Genomic DNA, 24,325 nt, shown 5'->3' with positions numbered 1-24,325 from the left:
AAGTGGCTGCTGAGGTAATTTGTAGTTTATGTTTTCTGAGTGTGTTACTTGCAAATTTTCCAGTTTGTGGTATTGGAATGTTTGTGTGGACCATTCGGTCTGGTTATTTGACGACCACTTCCTGTTTTTGAGGTGTGTTAACGTGTCATTTGTTTACCCTTTTACTACTTTGTGGCCGCGCGGGATTAGCCGAGCGGTCTTATGGCGCTGCAGTGATGGACTGTGCGGCTGATCCCGGCGGAGGTTCGAGTCCTCCCTCGGGCAGGTGTGTGTGTGTTTGTCCTTTGGATAATTTAGATTAAGTAGTGTGTAAGCTTAGGGACTGACGACCTTAGCAGTTAAGTCCCAGAAGATTTCATACACATTTGAACATACTACTTTGTGTGCGTGTTTGTGCAGTACTCGATATGACTTCGTTGCAGTATTGATTTTCTCAGCACATAGTGCTTTTTGGGCGCACAGTTTAGTTTTATACTGGTATTCAGGTGTCACAGTGTAGTTTAGGTGTGCTGAGTTTTAAGATACGAATTATGCGTCTCGTCTATATTACTTCACGTAGACTGCGACTGGGTATGGGACGGATGGCACCACATTTTTCTAGGTTAGCGAGGACATATAAGGATGTACTCGGCGTTTGTCAGATTTGTGTAATTTATTGTCTGACTTCCCCTTCTTGTGGAATCATAGAGTTCATTGTATTGATCTAGTATGTTAATACATATGTGTTCTTGATTTTATTCTGCTGGATTTCCATACGGACGTTTCAAACTTCATGGTTCTGCGTGTGTATGTCCACTTATGTGGCTACTGGTTTTACTGGTTGACTTCTACTATATTACTTTGTAGGCTATTGTTGCATATGAATAGTGGATTTTCCACACGAGATGTTCTTTGGCAATTTTTTGTCGACATGTATAATGTATGTTACTTTTAACCCTGTGGATGCATATTGACTGTGGATGTTACTAATGTGGGCAACACTGAGGTCAAGTAAATTTCCTGGAGTTAGTAGAAACATTGATGACATTGTTACTCTGGAGATATTGCATCTAGGGTCATTTACTTAAACAAGTGGCACATTTGTCTGCTAGTGTCATGGACCTCAGGGATTTGGGTTTGCTGTAGAATAATATCAGTGGAGCATGTGCCTATTTATACTAGGTTTCAGACCGTGTTTTACATCGTTTATGTATTACAGGTCATTAGAGTATAAGTAATTATTTCGGTGGGTTTGCATTATACATTGAACGTTTATTCATTATGTTTTTTGCATTTGTTCACCCCGCCGTTTGGATTAATGTGTATATAAAAGAAGAATTAAGGAATATGAGTTAGATACTGAATTTACTTTTGTATAGACGACAAGAGTATATTTTTATTATGCGATTTTTCCCTTTTTAACCACAAACTATGATTTCTGAATACTCTTCTGTCATGCTATGTGTGTTTCCATATACCGAGACCTGATACATCTTTTTGCGTCGAAACTGGTAGCATGATGAGTAAATGACGTTGGATTACAATACATCTATTGGTTTCAATTATCGTTTTAGTTCTGCAATAATAAGTCATCTCATGTAAATTGTAAACCCGTATGCGAGACATTTCCAGGCAAAAATTGGCCTTGCAAGAAGTGCACATCTTAGACCAAGAATACGTAGCAAAAGTAGACATTGCGGCATATATTGGTCTACCTAACTAATGAGAGACGAGAAGAATCTTCAGAAGTATTTTTGCACTGCATTCTTAATTACGCTGTTTCTGACAAGGCACTCTGCAGATAATTTACTTCCGTATTTATGTACAGGAAGTCTGGCTTGTGTTAATATAAACTATATTAAAAAGTGTTTTTCGTTCATGATAATGACAGTTATTTCTAACAAATGTTAATTTCTTATTTCAAGTACTTATCATTTAGTTTGGTTGAATTTTGTTTTAAAATTACCATTTATTGTGTGGAAAATTAACAGAAGTGAATGTTATGGTTGTCTGGTCTGTTAATGTAAGAAAGTGGACACACAAATTTGATGGGTTGTGTTGTTACAATACTTGATGAAATTTCAGTTTTTTAAATTTATTTATTAACAGTCTCAAGATTAAAGAAACTTCAGTCTAATAACAGTTACTAACTTCATTAAGTCTCTGCAAATTTCGTAAAGTGATGTTTGAAAGGAAAGCCATTTAAGATCTTGTTACTTTCATTCTGCTACAGAAAGAATAATTAGATTTATGGAATTATAAATTCATTACCCGTTCTAAGTTGAATGAATAGACTTTTAAAATTCGTCGCTTCATAACGTGCCGACCGGTATTAACACGTAGAATTATTCATTTTCAGGAGGAAAATTCTCAAGGAGAGTTGGTAGTGGTTCAGTGGTAAATACTGTCGTTGTGCTGTAGTGGGAAACAGTTATCAGAACGATAATTACAGGCGATTATGAAATTTGTACTTGTACTTTATTTCTGGATACAACGACCCCCTAGTTTGCCCACTATACGCTCTGGAAAAAGTACAATATCCTAATTAATATTCAGACAGGTACAAATGCGGTTAACATCAGTAAGACAGTTCAGTTTACTCTAAAATAGTATTCAAAGTGTTTATTTTATGGTTTTTAGTAGCGAGTCCGAAGTTAGATAGCCAGTGTTCTAGTGAGGTCACACCGCTTAATAGGCGCTACCAGACGTAATGAAAGACAATAAGAGAACGCTATAATTACGAAATTATTCTGCGCTAGTCTGCATAACTACCGCCACCTACATTCATGGCCGGCCGCGGTGGTCTCGCGGTTCTAGGCGCTCAGTCCGGAACCGCGCGACTGCTACGGTCGCAGGTTCGAATCCTGCCTCGGGCATGGATGTGTGTGGTTTAAGTAGTTCTAAGTTCTAGGGGACTTATGACTTCAGATGTTAGGTCCCATAGTGCTCAGAGCCATTTGAACCATTTGAACCTACATTCATGTTTTACGTGTTTTTGTCTCCCTCAACAATTCCCTAATGCCCCATCCTCCTCCCAGCCCCACACACGCCCCCCTGTTTGCAAACTGACTATTCCTTGATGCTTCAGAATATGTCTTACCAGTCGATGCCTTCTTTCAGTCAAACTGTGTCATATGTATGAAGGTTGTATCTGTTCCCGAAAGAACAGATACCATTGATAACCATGCAACTCCTCTAGAATGACATGATAATTAAATCGACACCCTAGCTGCAAACAGGCGTTGTTACACATCATTGGGGACGTGTTGAAGATGTGTGCACTACGAATGTAGTGGTGTGTACATGCTGGGAATGTGGGTCCCATGGGGATCGTGCAAGTGGTAAGTACCCGCAGGCGCACTATCCTCTGTGCCCTCGGTAGCGGCTCAGATGGATACAGCGACTGCTATGTAAGCAGAGATCCCGGTTTCGAGTCCCGGTCAGGGCACACATTTTCAACATGTCCCCAGTGATGTATAACAACGCCTGTTTGCAGCTAGGGTGTCGATTTAATTATCATTTCATGTGCCAAATGTATCGTTTCTCTCCAATTCATTTCAGTACCTCTTCATTTATTATCTGCTGTACCGTCTATAGCCCGTTTAAAATTACTTGGTAGTTGACGTCTGTCACTTGCCGCTACGATGTTGCCACATCGGTCGCCAGCTGCCTCTTTGTTACAGGTAACACACAGACACGGAAATCACTTCACAGCTGTTATTAATGTGTAATGTTGGAAGTGGCCGCCACAAAGTAAGTCAGTAATGCGAGATGCTCTATTGACAGCTGATTTTTGGAGTCCAGTGACTGAACTGCGGCAGGAGAAGACTTTTGTAGCCCTGAATTAAAAGTCGTGTCTTAACTTAAAGACAACCTCGCGATGTGTAATGTATCCAAGAAAGCAGTGGTTAACAATCACTGCAGCCTTAAAACCAAGATCGCTTTGTTGTTGGCTATTAAAGCTAAAGCTTATGAGCAAACTCAAGAGAGAAAAAGTTCACTTTATTACGATACAGCCTTCTCCAAAATTCGTATGAAATGTGTGACACCACCTTTTTTATATGCATCCGGATATTTATTAGACAATTCAGTGGTTCCTAAGGCCTCGTATGAGTGTCTTTATGTATATTATTCTGTCCTATTTGATAGAAAACTTGATTTTCATTGCAAAGGCCTATGGAATGTTCTGGAAGGACTTACGTTGTCATAATTATCGGTGGATTGTTGTCATTAATAAAATTATGTGCATATATTAAATTAAGTAACTAATCAAGAAATTGAAATAATAAGTCCTTTGAAATAAATAACTAGAGACTGCAGAGGTGTTAGCATGATAAATCAATGCTTCTAGTTAACAAAACGGTAATCTAAAAATCCAGTAACAGGAGACCTCACTATCTTGAGAAACAGCTTAAAAGTTATTACCAAGCGATGTATTTTCATTTGTTATTTATTTTTATGTCTTCCTCTGTAATTAATATTCTTTTTAATGACATTTCTAATTAACTCTCCGATTGTTTACATCTCACAGTTTTCCAAAATACAGAATTTGAGGCTTATTTGTGAATTTATGTATGTAATCGGATAAAGCACGAGCTCTGTACTACCATGGAATATTAGTAACCAAATCCAAACTGTAATTAATTTTGTAACTAAAATAATACGAGAGACATTATTGTAATTAAAGTTCAGAATGATTTTCTTATCGAAAACTAAAGATATTACTATAAAATACTGTTATTCAATAGTGTATTTTATACCTTATTCGGCTGTAACCTCAGTTTCTTTACGTTTTGTAAATTTTAGTTGTAACATCAAAATTGTACAAAATTAATAATGCTTTAGTTTGGAAACTATTGTTAAAATTCTATATAAAGCGATGCTGCGACAAGTCAGTTTTAAAGTTACTTTTCGAAGTCAAAGAGATGAGTGAAGTCTGTCCGTGTTTTGTTTACATGACGAGTGTGCAGTTCGGATGTCACTTAATGTGAATAAATTTTGTGAAGCATGAAAATTTCGCATTCATTCATCAATGGACCAGGCAGAAGAAACTTAAGTAACATTCAACATGAATCGTTACCACTTCCAGCGCTAAAAGCAAACTAATTTCTTGCTACCATTGTTTACCTGAAAGTCCTCTCATTGGCTACACGAGCTGCTGTGTTACCAACCGATGAGCAGTCTTTTGTGGCACTCGGATGCAGATTATAGACGAAACAGGCAGGTTCCAGAGGAAAAACGAATGATAAGTAGAAAAATAAGAGCGAATAAGGAAGTCTATCGGACGTGAAAATGATTTGGCAAAGAATTAAAAATAAAAAAGTTACATTTCAACCAAGCAACTGAAGAAAAAGATAATCAAATTTTATTTTGATTATATTAAAAAAAATACCGCAGCACTATGGAAGGTCTGAACATTTCGCATGGCCAGTTAATATGCTAACCGTTGCACTAAAGTATAACACCGAGTCTAATTGTTTCATGTTTGATTGTGATTGTCCAGTCGCAGTGATGAATTACAACCTCCAAAAGCTCTGTGTAATTTTGTGCGTATCTGACGCAAGCCGACCTCTGTTGATAGCCACATTTGTGGCGCTGAATCGCTTCTTATGCTGAAATATCTAGTAATGTTAAGTAAGTGCTGTGTATGAAACGTGTGTATTTCATTAGCATCGTTATGTGTACGTGTGCGTTGTTTGTGGTGTGGTTATCGTGTATGACGAAATACGAAATAAAAGTACCAGACCCATGATTCGGAATACAAACACATCAGGAAAGAATGCTGGACAAGAAACTGGAAGTGAACTGACAAATTGTTGTGGTGGTTTCGCAAAGGCGAATGTTTCGGGCGTGAATTTGAGCGCTGTCATTGGAGGAAACCAGCTCTAACGCGCAGTGTCAATCATCAAGTAATTTTAATCTGACTAAAGTGTTCAACATGCTGTCACAGCGTTTTTGAAAAGCTCTATTCTCTTTTCAACTGTTTATAGTTCACATTTCACTTCGATATAAGGCTACACTCCAGACAAATATCATCAAAAAAGGTTTCGTGATACTTAAATTTGTATTCGGTATTAATAAATTTTCTTTTTCAGAAATGGCGTATCTTGCTATTCCCTGTCTACATTTTATATCCTTCCTCCTTCGATCAAAATGTGTTATTTTGCTGTCCAAATGACGAAACTGGTCTGCTACTTTTAGTGTCTCATTTCCTAATTTAAATCCCTTTGAATCCCCTGATTTAATTTGATTAGATTCCATTATCTTGATTTACTTGTACTTTTACTGATATCTTATAACCTCTTTTTAAGACACTTCCACTTGTCTTCCAGGTCCTTTACAGTCTGTGGCAGACTTATGGTGTGATATGAGGGCTATCAAAAAACTTCCGTTCGATGGCTGTATATTCCAGAATCGGTATGCCAATCAGGCAAAATTTCCGTGAGCATTGACGAAATCATCCCACCGGCGCACCGGGTTGAAGACATTGTGTGGTAAAACACCGTATCTATTGCGTGAAGAAGACTGTAACTGCCTACATCACTTCCTCGTCCGACAGGAATCGTTGACCCGTCAGTGCCTTCTTCAATGGACTGAAGGCGTGATACTCGTACGGGGAGAGATCAGGACTGTAGGGCAGATGCTCGATTATCTCCCAATTGGCGAAACTTAAGCGTTATGACATTTGCAATGTGGGGACGTGTGTTATCGTGAAACAATATGGATCTTGGTGCACCTGTTCGCAACGGTAATTTTCTTAATTTCCCAATGGGTCTCTACCGGTGTTTGTCCGTCAGCAGCCAAGAAAAGAATAACACCAATTTGGTACTGTTTCGACTCATTTGGTAATAACGTCGCCATAGTTCAGGTTTCCGCATTTACTGCACATACTCCGTAAAGACACGAATGCCATGCTGATCCCATGCCAACATGTCGGTGCCACGCTGATCCCTTGCCAACATGTCGGTGCTTATACAGCCGCCTCGGAGTCGCACTACATTGCAGATAAGCTGCAGCAAAAGCCTCAAACGGATGTAATCGAACATGATGTAGGGAATGTAGTTCATCAATAGTAACAGCTACTACTTCGTATCATTTTCTGTCTACAGTATTCCATAAATTCTGTAGGGCAAGTCACGCCATTACTGATGATCTGTTGCAAAATCCGCTCAACTTAATCAAATGTCTCATATCGCCTTGTTCTTTAGGCAGATCAAAACATGTTGTATGAAGCAACAGAGCTCACAGGTGACAAGATAAACACATCTCACACGTATATTTACGTCAACTCAGAAAAATATACCGCAATTGGAGAGTGCATCAACAATTCATTGAATGCCCGCACATGTGCAGAAATTAACACGTCTCGACCTTGCTAACTATACAGGAAGATAGATATTAAAGACAAGGCAGGAAATGGTAGCAAATCACGGAAACTGTTGCTTCCACAGTTACCTCTCATTTGTGTGTGTGTGTGTGTGTGTGTGTGTGTGTGTGTGTGTGTGAGATCGAGAGATTCTGCATACGCACATACATAACTCTTTCTAGCTTCAAAACGTAAGTGTAAGGACGTTAGCACAAACAGTCTCAATTCTTGTATTTTGTGCACTAGAGTGTACAGGCAATCTTCTTCATGCATGTAGCAACTACGAAACAGAACCACGAAATTCCGGAATATTATATCTCCATTTGCAGGTTGTTGGTGACGAAGTGGTGTTGCTACAGTTAGTCCAGTAGTAGAGTCTATATAAATATAAATAATTGAATGATCCGTCTGCAGAGCAGGTTAAAATACTCTTTAATGGTTTTGTTTCGTTTCTGCTTTTAAAAGTCGAATATAAACTGATGTAATAACCAATAACTTCCAAACGCTTGTCTTCTGGTGCGGGCCACTGTGGCCGAGCGGTTCTAGACGCTTCAGTCCGGAACCACGCGGCTGCTACGGTCGCAGGTTCGAATCCTGCCTCGGGCATGGATGTGTGTGATGTCCTTACGTTAGTCAGGTTTACGTAGTTCTAAGTCTAGTGGACTGATGACCTCATGTTAAGTCCCATAGTGCTTAGAACCATTTTTTTGTCTTCCGGTTTTTATCAAGAGTACATGACTTCAATCAACGTCTTAGGATGTGTGCAAAAAATTCCTGTTTCCCAAGACACGTGATATTCGGGAAAGGTACAGAGTGTCCGGGTTAAATATATACTGATACAAAATTTAATAATTCGAGAAGTAATTGAGGTAATTATTGACGATAAGTTAAAATAGGAGATAGGAACAACATGTAGCTTTTCAGTAGTTTGTTATTTGTTGCGTGAATCGTTCAGTTTGTGATAGAGTAAACTTTTAAGAAAGTTCATCTATGTCATATGGTCGGGTCGTAAGTTTATCTACGTAATATAAGTTATTTACATACCTTATCATTATAAACTTATCGCAATATTTAATGTTTCGTTTGGTATCGTATTTATGTTTTCTGTTATTTTGTACAGTGTATTAAGTATTTATGGTAATTTTTCGGATCATATAGTCTCATGCGTATGTGAATAAAATGCGTGTAACTGCGAAATAAACATAAAAGAAATCGATAAAAAACAAGCAAAATTTAAAAAATTAAAAATATAAAAAATAAGATAATAATAGAAAATACAAAATATGAAAAAATAGAAGTAAAAGAAAAGCCTTCTGTAGGTATAACCTTGAGTACTGAGGCTTGTGTGCTTTGAGGACACAGACCATGTCGACACGTGCAAACGTACCAAGCAGGTAACAACTAGAGGATGCATGCTAGCGATGCCTAACTCAAGCAAAATGTTGTGAAAGTCAATACAAAAAAGCCTAAACCGGATCTGTCGTAGCCCGAGTCAACAATAATTTACATCGGTTGCTAGTCTATGACGTTCTATTGTCAAAATTATGATAGAGTGATGGCTGGGAACTAGAGTGAAAAATGTTCCTGTCATAGCACAAAAAGGCGAACGTGCCCTGCCGGAGGTTGGGTTGTAAAAGAAGGGAACTAGCTTTTCGGCTTATGTGGCAGGTTCAAAGACATTTAAATCAAAACATCTTGACATATTCGCGCTTTTTTACGAGGTACCCTACTTCCCCAGAGCAGTGAGCTCTCGTAGCTGCAAAATACTGACACGTCTGCATATTGCAGTTTATAGGCTAAAGCCCCTGATTCTGTACCTAAAATTCAGAAAATGCCAGCCACAGTAAAGAATATATAAAATATTATGTGGCTAAAGAGCATACATGTAATAGTTTAAAAAAAACTTTCTGGGGGGGGGGGGGGTATTTCTGTGGATGGATTTGTTCCTGAGGGCGGGGGACACTAAAACAATGTTTTGATTTGTGGTTGGAGGGTTGTTTGTATTGCCGAAGGGACCATTCCTGCCCAAAACCTATCCCCTGTTACATGTATGTGATTCTAGTGAGTGTGATGCATTTACTATTGGAATTATCCGAGATCGGGGCTGCATCTGTAATAGGAAATATCCCAGAGTAGGGATGCGTACATCCTAAACTTAAAAGACACGTTTTATCACACTGCACGACATGACAAATGCCATGTTGGATGACATGATGGCGTGTGTCATGTTATATGACACGTCATGTATCATGTTACTTTACTTGACAGGATTCGTTACGTTAGATGACATGGATACTATTACTAACAAGTAAAAAAGCGCGAAAATGTCGAGATGTTTTGATTTAAATGTCTCTGAGAGTGCCAGATAAGTTGAAAAGTTAATTCGTTTCCTTTACATTCCTAGCTCTGCCCAGGACATGTTAGCCTTGATTGAGCCATGATAAGAGCATTCTCCAATCTGGTATTATTATATGTTTAACCCGGACATCAAGTTTATGGGCAGAAGGAGTGTGTCTCTGTCAGGAAATGTTAATCAACCAATGTTACAGACCAGCTTTTTTTTTAAAAAAACTGGCAATTTCGAAGTTTTTGGTTCCGTTTTGGCGCTAAAAGAAACTCTGAAATTTCACGTTAACGTGAATATAAGTAAAGGCTATGATGCAGGAACGCATAGAACATTACCAAAAATCATTGCAAACAAACATGACATGATAAAATTTGCCTCAAACAATGGAGAGCTTCTGTGAAATTTGGAAGATAAGAGACGAGGTACTGGCGGAATTAAAGCTGTGGGGACGGGGCGTGAGTCGTGGTTGAGTAGCTCAGTTGGTAGAGCACTTGCCCGCGAAAGGCAAAGGTCCCGAGTTCGAGAGTCGGTCCGGCACACAGTATTAATCTGCCAGGAAGTTTCATATTAGCGCACATTCCACTGTAGAGTGAAAATTTCATTCTAATGGTAATTATTAGTTCAAATGCTCAGTTATAGCTTGTTTGTAAGCAGCAAATGGCTGCATGAACCGTATGTCAAATTATGACACGTTAAATTTTGCGTTCGTTTAATTTCCTAGCAATTTAAGAGTGTAGAAATATTTGAGAAAAACAACAAAACGTGTCTGTTAATGTGTATGGTATTCATTATTATGAACACGAGTGGATGATTATGGAAGCGAAAAACGAATACGAAGAAAAAGATTTTTAAGTGGTTCTATTGTATGTCTTGAACCATAATAAATGTGCAAAACAAGTGAACGTGTTAATGCTGCCTGTTGAAAACTCAGAAATTTATAATTTCTGTTACAGAAAAGACCTTCTGAGATTAACACACAGTAGCATTACTGGCCATCACCAGTCAACTGAAATAACTGAGCGCTGTTAGTCCTATTCTCATTCTAAAGGGAAGTTGGATGCACACTTAGTTGGTTGTTTGTCATTCAAACCAGTCAACAATGTCATGCCAAAAGCAGAGAAAGTGTACAAAAATTCGACAAGTGTAAACAGCAATTAAAGTTAATGTTTGTCGTATATGCATGCATCAAATGCGTGCTACAACCAGGTGTTGGTGAAGAAATTCGTGGGCACAAACCAGACAGTATTGTTTTGTACAAGCACTGTAGCTACAGTGAGGATTGTGTACTGTTTCAGTTGTGCCCAGGTGATGACTGTATGGAATGGTTTATAGACAGCTGGATATCATTGCCGAATACGTGAAGCATTACTTTTTCTGAAACAAGCAGGTGAATATTAACCTTGAAGAGGAAGCAGAGTTTCCAGCAACAGAAATTTGCCACATCGGCAAGGAATGCTTCAAGTAGAATGATGTGAAACACAAAGATCATTTGTCATTTTACAGGCAGATTTCGAGGAACTGCACACGCTAACTGTAATTTAAATTATAAACAAATGTTAGGGGGCCTACTGATTTTAAGACTCTGATAAATTACAAGACTCATTTTATAATTATGAACCTAAGTCAACAAATGAAGGAAAGTGAGCGTAATAAAACGGTGTAAATAAATGCGTAAATGTTTCTGTGATTGTAACATTCTATTGCGGTGGAGCATCATTGGATCATAAAATTTCAGTTTACAGATTCTTTCAACCTTCTGGCTCGTTCTTTAGAAAAACGTGTATTAAATTTAAAAACTGGAAAGCTGAAAATAACAAGAAAGTATTTCCACAACAGTGAACAATTTAATTTGATTAATAAGAAACTTGTATTTCGTTGGATGAACAGTTCCTGTCAACTGAAGCATTCAAAAACTTGCTGACCGATGAAACCACTATCAAAGAATATGAATACAAAAGAGTGTAAAAGGTATGGTCTCCATTTAAATGCAGGACATCAAGAGATTACTCCAACTTATAGTTAAAAACCGAGGTCTTGCTGTTGGTCGATGTGGCTGAAAATTTCCGCGCACTGTGCCCCAAGACGTTACGTGGATACTCCTGGTTCAATGTGGGATGCATTGCTGAAAACTGCTGCATACTTTACGCTTTAGATGTACACCTTGAGTATCCAGAAAATATCCATGAAATTCACTTCGATCTGGCGGCACGCACAGAGAAAATGGCACCACCACTAAGCATCATCAAGTCAAGCTCCAAATGAACTGATTTCTGAATTATAAAATAAAACATATTATGTCATTCATTACACAGATTTAAAGCAGTGCCTGAACAATAGCCGTATTCTAGGCAAAATTCACTGGCCGTTACCATTCCACCTAGCTCCTTGCGTGAAACTGTCTATTGATATTAAAACTGAGAAACGTATGTATGAGTGACGGGAAAAAAGGGGGACGTTGAAAAGCATTTTTTTCAAACTGATCAATAACAGTGTTTGGGCAAAACATTGGAGAGTGTCCGAAAAATGACTGGTATGAAGCAAATAACAAGCTGGGAGCGTAGATATGGAACTACTGATCTGATTGCAAGACCGAATTTCGAGCTCAGTGTCATATTAAGGAAAATTTAGTTGGTATTGAATTTAGCAGTCAAAACATTGATTTTAACAGAAACATAGTTGTAGGAATGGGTATTTAAGATATTTATACATTTTTTGTAGATTTCCATTGCAGCTAAATGTTAAAGAACTTTTGGGCGAACTATGTTAAAATGTATTACACAGACACAGATATCTTAGCATATTATGTAACTAGGAAGTGGGTTCAACTATAGATGAATTACTGGGCCACATTACTAAAGTGGATTTAATTAAAGATGAATTATTGGGAAAGTTATTACAGAATGAACTGGACTGAGGGCAAAATTATGATCTCGAAACTGAAACACATGTGTTGGATGAAGTGAAGGGTGTGAAAGACTCTTCATAAAAGGAATTAAGCATTGATGATTACTGAGAACATGTATTAAATGATTAATGAATCGGCTGTTCAGTTTGTAATTCGATCCAAGCTATATACAGTTTCCATTATTATATTTTGCACTGCCATTCTGGTCGGATCATGTACTACCGAGCGCCATGTCAATCTCAGCCAATGATATCATTATGATGAGGTATGGAGGTGTGTGGGGTTAGCATATCATTCATCTGGCTGTTACAGGGTTAGCAGATCTGGGGCTGCTCTACTACTTGGTGAAGTACCTCCTCAGTTGGCATCACGAGACTGAGTACTACCTGTTCTAACCCTCCCACTGAGGAAAAATTCCTGTCAGTACTGGGAATCGAACCCATGGCCCTGCCTGGCACTCAGCCACTATGACCACTCAGCTATGAAGGTGGACAGTTTCAACTATAAAGCGATGTAAATTAGCATTGTCGACAAAAGGCCATAAACCCTTCATACTCGATGATAAAATGAGCACTGCAAGCAGGGCTGATCAGAAGTTGTGTGCACAACAGGGGTTGGTGAGAGGGGGGAGGGGGATCAATTTAAAATTGATTAAGCAGGAAATTCTCGTCTTGACGTAATATACTGAAAATGTAACCTATGTACTGTATCTGCGTGAAAGATGTAAACTGAAATTCCTACGTACATGAGATGATACCATGTACTGAAGTATTAGCTCAACATATGCCTAACACAATTGGCTCGTAAGACCTCTGATAGGACTGTTTCCAAGAAATGTGAATAACTTAGGAACTAAGGTGTGAGAGAAAGAGGGGGTGGGGAGAGGGGAGAGAGGGATGGGGATGAGGTTAGAGAGGGAAGGGGAGGGGGAGGGTATGAGGAGGGGACAGGGTTAGCGGAAGGGAAGGCCAGGGTCAAAAGTAAAGGCCCAATTTGGTCCAGAATTCTCATTCAGTTCCTACTCTTATAAAATAAATTATGTTGCTAGATAAGATTGTTAACGAATGGCGGTTAATGGTGGTTAATGTCTCCGATTGTTGGAGAATTTATTTAAAAAGTGGTGAAGAACTGTCAACATGCGGAAAAGCAACACTCGCGTTTATGTTCGGAAAGAGGAAATTAATTAATTATTATTACAAAGAGAATTCCAATCACCATTGTTTTGGAGACGTTGGTATCAGCGTATTATATATCAGAGTGAAGTAAAAATCTATTAATTTGCTACCATGAGCTAGCCACGAGTGTTGGCAGTGCTGATCGGCTGCCGGTAGAAGACTAGCTGCAGGTAGAGATTGGGCATCACTGTGTGAGGTCGCCCACATGCACGGCAGCTATTGTGGCATTCTGAGCGGAGCAGACTTGATGCACTGGAACCTCTGCCTTTTGGATATTGGTTGTAGTGTTTCGGTGTTCCTTGTATCTCAGAAACACTAAGTTATGCTACGTACATGATGTGCATATAGCTAGCTGTGCCAAGCATCATACACTGTACTCAGCAGGAAGTGTAATCAGTGTTTTCTGAAACCACCATCATGTGACAACCATCAACAGACAGTGCGTCGCTAGACTGTTAATAACTGATGATGTGTGGCGGATGCTCAGGCTATGTTATATTGCTATATAAGACACAGATTTAGTATAGATTCTACATCATCAGTTTGGCAGACGGTTGCTACATGTTTTTGTGTGTTATGATTAACGATGCTGTTATGATAATGATGCGCACCATGAGTAGCACGATAGAATAAGAGATGATTGTCTTCTGTTTCTAATACTGAACTGTTTCTGGTTATTTTCTGTGGTATTATCTTCTGCCATGTACATGCAGAGGTGGCCTCAGGTTCGTGTGTCAAAGTGTATGTTTATGGCAGTTTTCAAATGGCAAACACTCACGCTCCTTCAAAAGGGAAGCTAACATTCCTAACTTCGTAATATTGATTGTAAACATTCAACAGATTTCTAAAGTTGCCTTCCAACAGCTCGTTTTCTCATGTTATTGTTGATGATTCAAACTCATTTAAATTTTAATATGAGTCTTTGTTAATAATTTATTGCTGTGTCAGTATTTGGTATTGGAAACATACTGCACATAGAACATGATTTACGATATACGTTCGTTGACACAAATCGAATATGGTAAAGGTTATGAGAAATAAACAGTACTCATCGTCTCATTTGCTCATTTTCATGGTTCAGTAAATCATCCTCAATAACACGTGTGTTTTATTTGTTCGATTTTTAAGTAAGTAGTAATCTTTAGTTTTAAAAGGAACTGATTTTTTAAAAGATTGATAGGTGATAAAATACACTCCTGGAAATTGAAATAAGAACACCGTGAATTCATTGTCTCAGGAAGGGGAAACTTTATTGACACATTCCTGGGGGCAGATACATCACATGATCACACTGACAGAACCACAGGCACATAGACACAGGCAACAGAGCATGCACAATGTCGGCACTAGTACAGTGTATATCCATCATTCGCAGCAATGCAGGCTGCTATTCTCCCATGGAGACGATCGTAGAGATGCTGGATGTAGTCCTGTGGAACGGCTTGCCATGCCATTTCCACCTGGCGCCTCAGTTGGACCAGCGTTCGTGCTGGACGTGCAGACTGCGTGAGACGACGCTTCATCCAGTCCCAAACATGCTCAATGGGGGACAGATCCGGAGATCTTGCTGGCCAGGGTAGTTGACTTACACCTTCTAGAGCACGTTGGGTGGCACGGGATACATGCGGACGTGCATTGTCCTGTTGGAACAGCAAGTTCACTAGCCGGTCTAGGAATGGTAGAACGATGGGTTCGATGACGGTTTGGATGTACCGTGCACTATTCAGTGTCCCCTCGACGATCACCAGAGGTGTACGACCAGTGTAGGAGATCGCTCCCCACACCATGATGCCGGGTGTTGGCCCTGTGTGCCTCGGTCGTATGCAGTCCTGATTGTGGCGCTCACCTGCACGGCGCCAAACACGCATACGACCATCATTGGCACCAAGGCAGAAGCGACTCTCATCGCTGAAGACGACACGTCTCCATTCGTCCCTCCATTCACGCCTGTCGCGACACCACTGGATGCGGGCTGCACGATGTTGGGGCGTGAGCGGAAGACGGCCTAACGGTGTGCGGGACCATAGCCCAGCTTCATGGAGACGGTTGCGAATGGTCCTCGCCGATACCCCAGGAGCAACAGTGTCCCTAATTTGCTGGGAAGTGGCGGTGCGGTCCCCTACGGCACTGCGTAGGATCCTACGGTCTTGGCGTGCATCCGTGCGTCGCTGCGGTCCGGTCCCAGGTCGACGGGCACGTACACTTTCCGCCGACCACTGGCGACAACATCGATGTACTGTGGAGACCTCACGCCCCACGTGTTGAGCAATTCGGAGGTACGTCCACCCGGCCTCCCGCATGCCCACTATACGCCCTCGCTCAAAGTCCGTCAACTGCACATACGGTTCACGTCCACGCTGTCGCGGCATGGTAGCAGTGTTAAAGACTGCGATGGAGCTCCGTATGCCACGGCAAACTGGCTGACACTGACGGCGGCGGTGCACAAATGCTACGCAGCTAGCGCCATTCGACGGCCAACATCGCGGTTCCTGGTATGTCCGCTGTGCCGTGCGTGTGATCATTGCTTGTACAGCCCTCTCGCAGTGTCCGGAGCAAGTATGGTGGGTCTGACACACCGGTGTCAATGTGTTCTTTTTTCCATTTCCAGGAGTGTATTTGAATCCTAAGATATATTCTACTGGTTGTATTGCATAGCTTCAATAAACTTCAGAAATGGCTTCATGTAACACTATAAGCTGCTGCTGAAAGTATTATTTAATAAAGCGACCAGTTTCCGATTTGAGACCGTTTTGCAGTACTGCTTGGGTTAGCAGCGAGAGTTACATTGGAATTAACTGACGTAAAAAAAGGAGCATAATATAAAAAAATATCGACTGGAAACTGTATTTACTATTTACTCTTTGTATAGTTTCCAGTCGATATCTGACTCTGTGCTCCTTTTCTGATGTCGTTTCATTCCAATGTAACTCTTGCTGTTAACCGAAGCTCTGCCGGAAAAAATCTTTAACCATAACCGGTTGCGTATTAAAGAATACTTTTAACAGCAGCTAACATAATAGTCGCAATATACCGTCTCGCTTTTGTTTACCGAGCGAGGTTGCGCAATGGGTAGCACACTGGAATCCCATTGGGGAGAACGACGGTTCAAACCCGCGTACGGCCATCACGATTCATGTTTTCCGTGATTTCCCTAAATCGCTTCAGGAAAATGCCGGGATGGTTCCTTTGAAATGGCACGGCCGACTTCCTTCCGTAATCCGATGGGTTCGATGATCTCGCTGTTTGGTCCCTGCCCCCAAACAAAACAGTCTCGTTTTTGTTGCACCCAGAGACAGGAGCGCTCCAAGCGACCAGCAAGCAACACTTCTGAATACGATATGGTATATGTGTGCATACTAACGTTTATACTGATTTTTAACTTAGTTTTTAGAATAGAGAGTGTATGTAACAATCGACGATAACAAAAGAAATTAGACCACATTGTGATTATTTAGTTTCCAAAGGACCCTGTAAGGTCCGAAACGGTGCATTACAGGACAGTTTAATAACGATTTTCTTGTAGTGTACTGACATTACCTAAACAATGTCGTTTCCCTTTAATAACAAAAAATTGGTAGTAAACACCAGAAGACTTGACCATGTACAAAAATACATCGTACATCTATCCGGTAAAGCAGAGTCTCGTTTGCTACAGTTTCATCCAAATCAGTGAATGTGGAACCTAGGAAACGCAAATTGAATGTAATAGCTACATTATTTTACGTATCAAATAAGCCACCTTAACTGTAGCTTACGGGAAAACCACATAAAGGTGATAATAACTCGTCAAAAGCAATAACTCTCTTTCCCAACATTGGGCAAAGCAATTCCGCCATTGTTGCTAGATATGAACCACAAACGGCAAGAATCTCTAACACATTCGCTTTTGGAGAAAAAAGTAAGTACATTAAAAAAAATATTCGTGTATTAGAAAGCCGACTGAAGTGTAAGAAAGGGCGAACCATTGGACTCTATAATATTTTTTTGAGTCCCAAGGAAAGTGCCTATGATGCTAATAACAGACAATAACAGAAATGTGTGCTTCTCATGCATGAAAAACGTTTATATTCTCTTGCTTTCAGCGGAATAAGCTGCATATGTAGACATATGCGAAATCATTTCTTCCTGAATAAGTTGTAGCTTATGTCATTGAATCAGTGTGATTCGGCTTTTTTTTAATGTTTTTCACGATACTTCGTGTCTCTTGGTAACTTAATAAAGCATGGAGCGCAAAATATAGCATTTATTCTGTTAATTAAGTAGAAAATAATTAAAAACAACCATCCTCACGGCGCGTGTGATCGTATTGTTTCTCACCGTTTGGAGCGCTAGGGTCGCGCCAGCTGTCAAACGACAACAACTTTCGCACTAGAGTGTTGTGATCGTTAGTTAGATTAGTACTTGTTCAATAGATCATGAATATGACACTTCGTAATGATGTGGAACGTGTCAGGTTAATAAAAGGTGTCTATACAATAGATTACATTACACAAAATATTACATGACACTTAATATTTTTAATATACTTTTTGTGGGGGTTGGGGAAATTACCCACTTACTATATCCAAAAATTCATGTAATGAGTAGAAGGAGTTGCCGTTAAGAAATGCTTTTAGTTTCATTTTAAATGGTACATGGCTATCTGTCAGACTTTTGATGCTATTGGATAAGTGAGCAAAGACTTTCGTGGCAGCTGATTTTATCCCTTCTGAGCCAAAGTTAGATTTAAGCTTGAGTAGTGAAGATCATCCTTTCTCCTAGTGTTTTGGCCATGTACACTGCTATTACTTTTGAATTCGTTCGGATTGTTAATAACAAATTTCATAAGTGAATATATATATTGTAAGGCTGCAGTGAAGATCTCTAGCTCTTTAAATAAGTGTCTGCAGTATGATCTTGGATGAGCTCCAGCAATTATTCTGATTACACGCTTTTGTGCAATGAACACTCTTTTACTGAATGATGAGTTACCCCAGAATATGATGGCATACGAAAGCAGAGAATGAAAACAGGCGTAGGAAGCTAATTTAGTGAGATGTATATCGCCAACATTTGCAGTGACCCTAATAGCATAAGTAGCTGAACTCAAACGTTTCACCAGATCCTCAGTGTGTTTTTTCCAGCTCAACCCCTCATCAATGCATACACCTAGAAATTTGGAATGTTCTACCTCAGCTACCAATTTCTGATCGAAGTCTATATTTATTAATGGTGTCATTCCATTTCCTGTGTGGAACTGTATACAGTGTGTTTTGTCAAAGTTTAATTAGAGCCCATTTGCAGAGAACCACGTAAAGATTTTCTGAAACACATCGTTTACAATTTCACAAGTTAATTCTTGTCTGTTGGGTGTGATAGCTATACTTGTATAATTGCCAAAAAGTACCAGCTTTGCATCTTCGTGAATATAGAATGGCAAGTCATTAATATACACGGTGTTACAAAAAGGTAAGGTCAAACTTTCAGGAAACATTCCTCACACACAAATAAAGAAAAGATGTTATGTGGACATGTGTCCGGAAACGCTTAATTTCCATGTTAGAGCTCATTTTAGTTTCGTCCACCTACGCTCAATGGAGCACGTTATCGTGATTTCATACGGGATACTCTACCTGTGGTGCTAGAACATGTGCCTTTACAAGTACGACACATGTGGTTCATGCACGATGGAGCTCCTGCACATTTCAGTCGAAGTGTTTGTATGCTTCTCAACAACAGTATCGGTGACCGATGGATTGGTAAAGGCGGACCAATTCCATGGCTTCCACGCTCTCCTGACCTCAACCCTCTTGACTTTCATTTATGGGGGCATTTGAAAGCTCTTGTCTACGCAAGCCCGGTACCAAATGTAGAGACTCTTCGTGCTCGTATTGTGTGAACGGCCGTGATACAATACGCCATTCTCCAGCGCATCAGGGATTCCATGCGACGGAGGGTGGATGCATGTATCCTCGCTAACGGAGAACATTTTGAATATTTCCTGTAACAAAGTGTTTTAAGTCACGCTGGTACGTTCTGTTGCTGTGTGTTTCCATTCCATGATTAATGTGATTTGAAGAAAAGTAGTAAAATGAGCTCTAACATGGAAAGTAAGCGTTTCCGGACACATGTCCACATAACATATTTTCTTTCTTTGTGTGTGAGGAATGTTTCCTGAAAGTCTGGCCGTACGTTTTTGTAACACCCTGTATATTAAGAACAGCTGAGGACCTAAGACCGAACCTTGCGGCAGCCCATTATTGATTGTTCCCCAGTTTGAGACTTGTGTTTGTTAGACTTTGAGCATGCGGTGTTTTGTGGCGTCGTTTCTAAATTTAGTTGGGAATACTGAATGATCGCTATCTTGTTTCACTCGTAATGATCTCATAAAGGTTGGTGATGACTGTGTCAGAGTAACTAACGGGCAGCTTACGTGTGTACCACCACAACACGTACACGGTGCTATACCTGTTCTAGCAAAATAGAGTGAGACAGCATAAGCATGGCTGTGTGTGTTGTAATGGTACTTGAATTACGTAACCATTACGGCACCTCAACTCAACATCTCGATATCAGCAATATTCTACTGTGTTTCTGTAAAGTAGTTGACATATTTCTGAGACAACATTCAGATTTGATTTCATTCATGTAGAGGTAGTTTGATACATCGATATGTTTGTATTGCAATGATATTATTCTTATGTATATTCTTTCTTTTATCACTGTGATCTTTGACGTACTTGATTTTTAGGCCCGTAAGCGATAAGCAGTTAGTTAGAGAGTCGGACTTTGAAAAACTCAAGTCTTGGACGTCACGTTAGAAAGACGCATAACGTAGTCAGCTTATAAAATGTGAACTTTAACAGTGAGGAAGATGTTTTCAAGTATGTTTTGTATTGTCAAGTGATGTTTTGTGTGTTACGCGATATTGCAACAAAGGCAATAAAAAAGAAATGTATCTTTAATTCGGAGTGCTGATTATTTTTTACAGGGCCATTGTGCTAACTTTCAAAGGTTTGATCTTCAAGAATGGTTTGTGAAACACATCTATAAAACTTTTGAATATAGCAGAATAAAACCTAGGCCTCTTTGCATCCGATCTTGGAATAATCACCACCTAGATTTTCGTCGATTGAGCCATAATTTCACAACAAGACCAGAGTGGGAAACATGAAAGATGAGTGCCTAGTTTATTCATCATTACATGAAATGACTTTATTAACTGTGCTCTCATGACACCTGCCACATAATATGACTGTTGTTGCCCGAAAATGCGGTATTTAGCAGCGTGAGCACCGCCACAATCATTATTAAACCTTGGCCTCTGTTGTGGAGGGGTTGTTAGAGTGTGTACTCACCGCGGAAGGAGAGGTAGGTAGCGATGATGAGGATGTTGGCGAGGACGATGGCTACCCCCACGATGAGCATGATGCCGGCCTGCGTTATGGGCTCCAGCGTGGAGCGCGCGGCCGCTGCGTGCACAGGCACTCGCACTCGCCGACGCCTGCGCCTAGAGGGGCGGCTCCCCGCGCATGGCGCCTCCGCCTCCGCGTCCGCGTCACCGCCCCACGCGCGCCCTTCTCCTCCAGCGCCGCCGCCGCATCCAGCTGCAACACGGCACAGCCACCACGCGCAGTCACTCGCCGAGCTCCACACCGCAGGCGCGTTTCTTTATTAAGCACAGCTTTCATGTTAAAAAGAGTATTCATTCAGGATTTTAAACAGGGCTGAAACAGCAACTGCTGAAATTCTTCACGGTAAATGATGACAGCCAAAACAGTTGCAGGATAAGGATTTACTAAAATTCTTGACCAAGGTTTCGGTATATATAAATATACCTTCATCAGAAGTAAAATACACTCCTGGAAATTGAAATAAGAACACCGTGAATTCATTGTCCCAGGAAGGGGAAACTTTATTGACACATTCCTGGGGTCAGATACATCACATGATCACACTGACAGAACCACAGGCACATAGTCACAGGCAACAGAGCATTCACAATGTCGGCACTAGTACAGTGTATATCCACCTTTCGCAGCAATGCAGGCTGCTATTCTCCCATGGAGACGATCGTAGAGATGCTGGATGTAGTCCTGTGGAACGGCTTGCCATGCCATTTCCACCTGGCGCCTCACTTGGACCAGCCTTCGTGCTGGACGTGCAGACCGGGTGAGACGACGCTTCATCCAGTCCCAAACATGCTCAATGGGGGACAGATCCGGAGATCTTGCTGGCCAGGGTAGTTGACTTACACCTTCTAGAGCACGTTGGGAGGCACGGGATACATGCGGACGTGCATTGTCCTGTTGGAACAGCAAGTTCCCTAGCCGGTCTAGGAATGGTAGAACGATGGGTTCGATGATGGTTTGGATGTACCGTGCACTATTCAGTGTCCCCTCGACGATCACCAGAGGTGTACGGCCAGTGTAGGAGATCGCTCCCCACACCATGATGCCGGGTGTTGGCCCTGTGTGCCTCTGTCGTATGCAGTCCTGATTGTGGCGCTCACCTGCACGGCGCCAAACACGCATACGACCATCATTGGCACCAAGGCAGAAGCGACTCTCATCGCTGAAGACGACACGTCTCCATTCGTCCCTCCATTCACGCCTGTCGCGACACCACTGGAGGCGGGCTGCAAGATGTTGGGGCGTGAGCGGAAGACGGCCTAACGGTGTGCGGGACCGTAGCCCAGCTTCATGGAGACGGTTGCGAATGGTCCACGCCGATACCCCAGGAGCAACAGTGTCCCTAATTTGCTGGGAAGTGGCGGTGCGGTCCCCTACGGCACTGCGTAGGATCCTACGGTCTTGGCGTGCATCCGTGCGTCGCTGCGGTCCGGTCCCAGGTCGACGGGCACGTGCACCTTCCGCCGACCACTGGCGACAACATCGATGTACTGTGGAGACCTCACGCCCCACGTGTTGAGCAATTCGGCGGTACGTCCACCCGGCCTCCCGCATGCCCACTATACGCCCTCCCTCAAAGTCCGTCAACTGTACATACGGTTCACGTCCACGCTGTCGCGGCATGGTACCAGTGTTAAAGACTGCGATGGAGCTCCGTATGCCACGGCAAACCGGCTGACACTGACGGCGGCGGTGCACAAATGCTGCGCAGCTAGCGCCATTCGACGGCCAACACCGCGGTTCCTGGTGCGTCCGCTGTGCCGTGCGTGTGATCATTGCTTGTACAGCCCTCTCGCAGTGTCCGGAGCAAGTATGGTGGGTCTGACACACCGGTGTCAATGTGTTCTTTTTTCCATTTCCAGGAGTGTATCTAAAATTACATCAATGGAGATTAATAAAACAATTGTGCCTAAGGCGTCGTCAGTAGTTAAGACAACATCTCCATTTATACAACATGATCATGGACACAGGGTCAATGCGAACAAGTTTAGCATTAGTAATTCGCCTATTATAACCCATATACAGGCGAAGTAAAGATGCTAAACTGTGTTAGCATTGACACTGTGTCCATAATCATGTTGTATACATGGAGATGTTGTCTTAACTACTGATGACTCCTTTGGCACGATTTTTTTTATTAATCTCCATTTCATGATATAATTTTAGATAGGCCGGCCGGCGGTCCTAGAATCTTCAGTCTGGAACCGCGCGACCGCTACGGTCGCAGGTTCGAATCCTGCCTTGGGCATGGATGTGTGTGATCTCCTTAGGTTAGTTAGGTTTAAGTAGTTATAAGTTCTAGGGGACTGATGACCTCAGATGTTAAGTCCCAGAGCCATTTGATCCAATTTTAGATATTTTACTTCTGATGAAGGTATATTTATATATACCGAAACCTTGTTCAAGAATTTTAAAAATCTTTATCCTGCAACTATATTGGCTGTCATCAGTTACCGTGAAAAAATAGCATTACAATATTACACCACAAAAACATAAAATTTAACATTCTGAGATCTTATCTTCGTTGAGTCATGCATTGCTATGAGTGGAAAAAAATTACTGAGCCTGACACGCATTTCGCTTTGGATTGGTTGACCCAGTTAGTTATTTGTTCTGTGTGTTGTGACTAGATGAAACTACAAACGTCCAGTGACAACCTTGGATTCTGTGAATTTTCCGGCAGATAGTTCATTTTCAACAACAACTTTATTACATTAATGAGATTAATTAACTTACTTAATATGTACTGGAGAAAGGGGCTATTACAAAAGCGTATTCAGAAGCAAAGTTAATATCAGGATACTGCAATAGCTGCGAGAACTATTGATGAATCAGCTTATTTGACACCGCAGAGAAAGTATATGAAACAAAAGTGAACAAGAGGTTATAGCTGAACATTTATTAGGCGGAGAACAGATAGGCTTTATAACGGGCATATCGACGACAGATGCAGTATATATACACTACAGCCCATTAAAATTGCCACACCACGAAGATGACGTGCTACAGACGTGAAATTTAACCGACAGGAAGAAGATGCTGTGATATGCAAATGATTAGCTTTTCAGAGCCTTCACACAAGGTTGGCGCCGGTGGCGACACCTACAACGTGCTGACATGAGGAATGTTTCCAACCGATTTCTCATACACAAACAGCAGTTG

The 24,325-nt window shown here is 41.1% G+C and overlaps 1 protein-coding gene across 1 annotated transcript in view; it reads right to left on the bottom strand.

The window, feature by feature from the left end:
• The window catches only part of LOC126267774 (G-protein coupled receptor 52-like), a 108,730-nt gene that overhangs the window by 70,814 nt on the left and 13,591 nt on the right, over positions 1-24,325 (bottom strand). The window contains exon 2 of the mRNA XM_049973079.1: positions 21,110-21,358. Within this exon, the coding sequence (XP_049829036.1) occupies positions 21,110-21,358 (249 nt within the window). The remainder of the gene's footprint in view (positions 1-21,109; positions 21,359-24,325) is intronic.

This window comes from Schistocerca gregaria, chromosome 4, assembly GCF_023897955.1.
Source record: "Schistocerca gregaria isolate iqSchGreg1 chromosome 4, iqSchGreg1.2, whole genome shotgun sequence".
NCBI lineage: Eukaryota > Metazoa > Arthropoda > Insecta > Orthoptera > Acrididae > Schistocerca > Schistocerca gregaria.
The sequence above is the reverse complement of the archived record's forward strand: the minus strand, read 5'-3'. Positions and strand labels throughout refer to the sequence as shown.